The sequence below is a fragment of the Cynoglossus semilaevis genome, chromosome W (assembly GCF_000523025.1).
Source record: "Cynoglossus semilaevis isolate Cse_v1.0 chromosome W, Cse_v1.0, whole genome shotgun sequence".
Classification (NCBI taxonomy): Eukaryota; Metazoa; Chordata; class Actinopteri; order Pleuronectiformes; family Cynoglossidae; genus Cynoglossus; species Cynoglossus semilaevis.
Genome location: NC_024327.1, coordinates 14,111,424 through 14,115,803, shown reverse-complemented (window position 1 = coordinate 14,115,803; position 4,380 = coordinate 14,111,424). Strand labels below are relative to the sequence as shown.

The 4,380-nt window shown below is 42.0% G+C and overlaps 1 protein-coding gene across 1 annotated transcript in view; it reads left to right on the top strand.

Moving 5' to 3' along the window:
* The window catches only part of LOC103397246 (protein patched homolog 1-like), an 84,405-nt gene extending 80,776 nt beyond the window's left edge, over positions 1-3,629 (top strand). Inside the window, exons 22-24 of the mRNA XM_008335464.3 lie at positions 361-717; positions 809-1,335; positions 2,174-3,629. Coding sequence (XP_008333686.2) covers positions 361-717; positions 809-1,306 — 855 coding nt within the window. The 3' untranslated portion in view covers positions 1,307-1,335; positions 2,174-3,629. The remainder of the gene's footprint in view (positions 1-360; positions 718-808; positions 1,336-2,173) is intronic.
* The last annotated feature ends 751 nt before the right edge of the window (positions 3,630-4,380 follow it).

Below are 4,380 nucleotides of genomic sequence, written 5' to 3'. Positions count from 1 at the left end.
ATACAACCTTAAAGAACACTGTCTATTCTATTCAATTACCCACTGGTTTTGTAGTATTGACTTTAATTAATGCAAATGGATTGGCATGTCCTTCAAAGGCAGCCATTGAATGTTTTTGTTCTACATGACACTGTGATGCTTGTCATACAGCATTTCACTATTTGATCAGTTCAACAGAACCAGTTTTATTTTTTAAATTGAATATAGATTTGTCTAAATTGATTGAGAACACTTTAAATGATAAAACTGTGAAATGTGTCAAAGGAACTATTAAGAAATAAATTAATAAAATAAAAGTCCTGGGGTTTTTTTAACAATCAAAAGGAAATTCTAACCTGAAGGATTCACGTCTGTTGTTAGGTTCTACCATTGGATGGTCATAGCCGGTTGCCAACACCATCTCCAGAGTCCCCTTCGCACGTGGTCCACTTTTCTGTCCGTCCTCATCACACCACCACCACGCCCACCACCACCTCTGGTGCTGCATCAAACTCGTCTGACTCAGAGTACAGCTTTAACACCACAGCGTCTGGTATTAGCCAGGAGCTGCAAAACTACAACCTCTTGTCACACAGAGCAGCAGCTCGAAGGGAGGAGCTGCAGTACGACCTCCAGACCAGCAGAGGCAGAGTATTGAGGCCCGAGGAGGACAGAACAGGCTCTGGGCACAGGTGTTCAAACCGACAACCTGAGCCTCCAGCTTACACTGTGTCTTCGGTGAGGAAACATCTCCTGCTGTATGAACCCAGATTAAATCTCCATTTTGAATTTTTTTTATTTAATTCTATTATTGTCTGTCTCTTTTCAGAGTTGTGACTCTGGGCCTCAGGTGGGAGCTGCTCAGCACAGCAGCAGCAGGAGGAACTCTAAGAGTCAGCTGCACTGGCAGGTCTTGCCCCCAGCCTGCCCGCGCACAGACGCTTTTGAAACTTCTACTGAGGCTGGGGGCCATTACGGCCCACATGGCCGTAGAGAGCACTCAAAGAGCCAAAGAGCTTGCACTTCTCACAACCCACAACCCAATCATCACCTCCCACATCACCACCCTAACTCCACTCCATACTGTCAACCCATCACCACAGCTTCAGCCTCGGTCGCTGTTGCTGTTCACCCGCCCCCCTTATCCAACCACAACCCTCCCACCTCTTCTTACCCAGGATACACTGCAACAGACAGTTACTGCCCTACAGGTCCTGGGGTATCAGAAGCAGTTTTCCCCGACCCCCATGTGCCTCAGGACACCCAGACAGGGACCAGAGAAGTCAATGTGGAGGCCATGGAGCTCCAAGATTTGGTGTTGAGCTGAAAGCAGCTACAGCAGACAGGCCAGCTGAAGTGAGTTTACACTCTGTCGCGTCCCCTGTACTCTGACTCACATTTATTATAATACGGAAGCGGTGTTAATTTCTACAACCAATTCTGATTTCATTTTAGTCATATCATTACATAGTAAGTTGGTCCAAATGTCATCAGTCAAACATGTTTTACTTTAGTTTAGTTTTGGTCTATGAAAGCTAATTTTATTCAACCAAAAACCAGAAATCTATCCATCCATCCATCCATCCATTTTCATCTGCTTACCTGTTACTGGGTCGCAGGGGCAGCAGTCACCACCCAAATCACATTGCACTGTACCAACCCCCCTAAACCTTCCTATGGGTGATGAGTCCACTGGGAGGTACCAACTGCCCTAACCGGGATTCAAACCTGCCCAGGTGGTGAACCCTGGGGTTCCGCACCAATGACAGAGACATTGCCTCTGGGCCAAAGCGCCACACCAGAAATCTATGTGAAATATTTTGATTTTAAACTCTGTTTATACAATCTTAGGCTTTAATAGCATTCCCATAGCAAACTGCTTTATTAAACATTTTATGTTTGTTTTTTTATTATTTCAATATTTATTTGCTTCACCATGGTGAAGCACTATAGCAGTGCACGCAGTAGTGCCGTGCATCCAGAAAGCCCTGTACATTCAGCAATAGGTTCCATATTGAGTTTTTTCTCTTTGAACATCGAAATCATAATAAAGTTGTTAACAGTCATATAGTCAAGAGTCAATGTGTTTTCCTTAGGAGACTCTGTATAAATTAACATTTTCCTGTTAACCTGGAGCCTTTGGTTGATTCTTCTTGTACAGCTAATCTTGATGGCCTGTGTTTTTCCTTTACAGTTGTGGGGACAGACGTACAACAGCCAAAGATGGACTCCTCTCTGTTGACAGCTGACAGCTGACTTGGCCTGGCACAGCCCAGCTCACCTCCAGCTTTTTGTAGCGAATCAACTTGCCAGTATTTGCCGTCACTGTCATGGTGCTTATTCTTACTGTAACCCAGTGAACTATTGTCTGAGATGATTCTATATCTATATTTAAAAGATGTGAACATGTGTAAATATGAACAAAATAGAAAAAGTAGCTATAATTTTTACAACTCGTCAAAACAAACTGAGACTGCCATTTCTGTATGGTGTGTGTCTGTGCGTGTGTGTGTGTCTGTAAATATGTGTTTTTGAGTGAGAGATAGTTCTTTTATTACTGTTCATTCATCTGTGGATCTGTGCCATGAGAAAGCTTCATCTTGACAAACTCATCGCTCATACATTTTTTTTAAACTCTATGCAAACGTCCTCTTAAACAAACACAATTGGTCTCTGCGTGTGTGTGTGTATTATTGTATAAAGGTACTCATTTTAAACTATTATTGTTTATCACAAGCCTGTGGTAGTTACAAAACAGATACAATTGACTTTGACACGCTATGCATGCTATTTAAGATGAGAAGATATGAAGAAATTTGAAATGTTCTGTTAGTTACGGCCTCTGCAACGGAACCTGTTTCTACTCTCATCTTGTCAGAGTGTTAGGCTGCTCTCTGTGGTTGTTTTTGTTTTGTTTTACTTTTATTTTACCGTAACGGGTTAATTTTGAGTGGCGCTTTGGCCCAGAGGCAATGTCTCTGTCATTGGTGTGGAACCCCAGGGTTAACCTCCTGGGCAATTTGAATCCGGTTAGGGCGGTTGGTACCTTCCAGTGGACTCACCACCCGCAGGAAGGTTTAGGTACGGTGCAATGTGATTTGGGTGGCGACTGCCACCCCCGCAACCCGGTAGCGGATAAAAATGGATGGATGGATGGATGGATGGGGTAATTTTGATTAAATTCCAGCAGGCTCACAACAGATTTATTGATATTAGGGGTGTAATGGTATGCGATATAATATAATTTCCAGTCCAACAGAAATTTGATCAAGAAAATTAGAAAATAGTAAATTTCTAAGTTGTCAACAAATTAGAAAAAAAAATTAATTGCAGCATGGCTCCTGTATGTCTACTCTGACACTCCTCCCTCAGCTCCACTGACTCTGTCGATTCACATTAATTGATCCAAGTCATACTCATAGTCAAGTGATGCAGTTTAAATTGAGTTATATTTGATACATTTTCAGGACTGTGAACTGTAATTTACTAGTGCAACAGTACTGTTCCAAAACCTGAAAAAAAATATCTTCGTCTGTGCTAACTGATAACTCGGGGTGTAAGAAAATAATCAATATGCTGAAATATCCATTCATCCATTTTCATCCGCTTATCTGTTACCGGGTCACAGGGGCAGCAGTCGCCACCTAAATCACACTGCACCGTACCAAACCCCCCAAAACCTTCCTGCGGGTGGTGAGTCCACTGGAAGGTACAAACTGCCCTAACTGGGATTCCAACTTGCCCAGGAGGTGAACCCTGGGGTTCCACACCAATGACAGAGACATTGCCTCTGGGCCAAAACGCCACATGCTGAAATATCACCATCTTTCATTTCACAAGACCATATTGATATTTTACAGCACTGCATTGATTTCACTTTATTTTTACTTTATGTTAATAAAGTAAAAAAAAAATGCAATGCAAATATTCATGGCGTTCAATTTCATTTTGCTTTTATTACTTTTCTTGCGATCACAAATGTAGATCCCCATTCCAATTTTAATAACCTGATGTTACGCATGTAACAGCATGCATGTTTACTTTGCTGACAGTTTTCCTACAATGAAATTGTTAAAAAAAAACTCAATATATCGTTGTACCTACAGTATCCCAGTATATTGCAATATATCTTATGTATACTATACTATACGTATCGTATCGCCAGATTCTTGCCAATACGCTCCCCTACTGTAAACTGATAGTAGATGAATGACTTGTGGGAACAGAAATTGGGCTCCGTCATATCAGTACCGTTACACCCTTAGCTAACATACACGCATTTAAATTCACCTCTAAAACCCAGGTCTTCCATTTCAGGGTCAGTGTCAAGACTGATCCCTGACTTTTGGATCTGGGTCAACACAGGGTGCATGGTCTGCATCTAAACTCAATATGACTAAA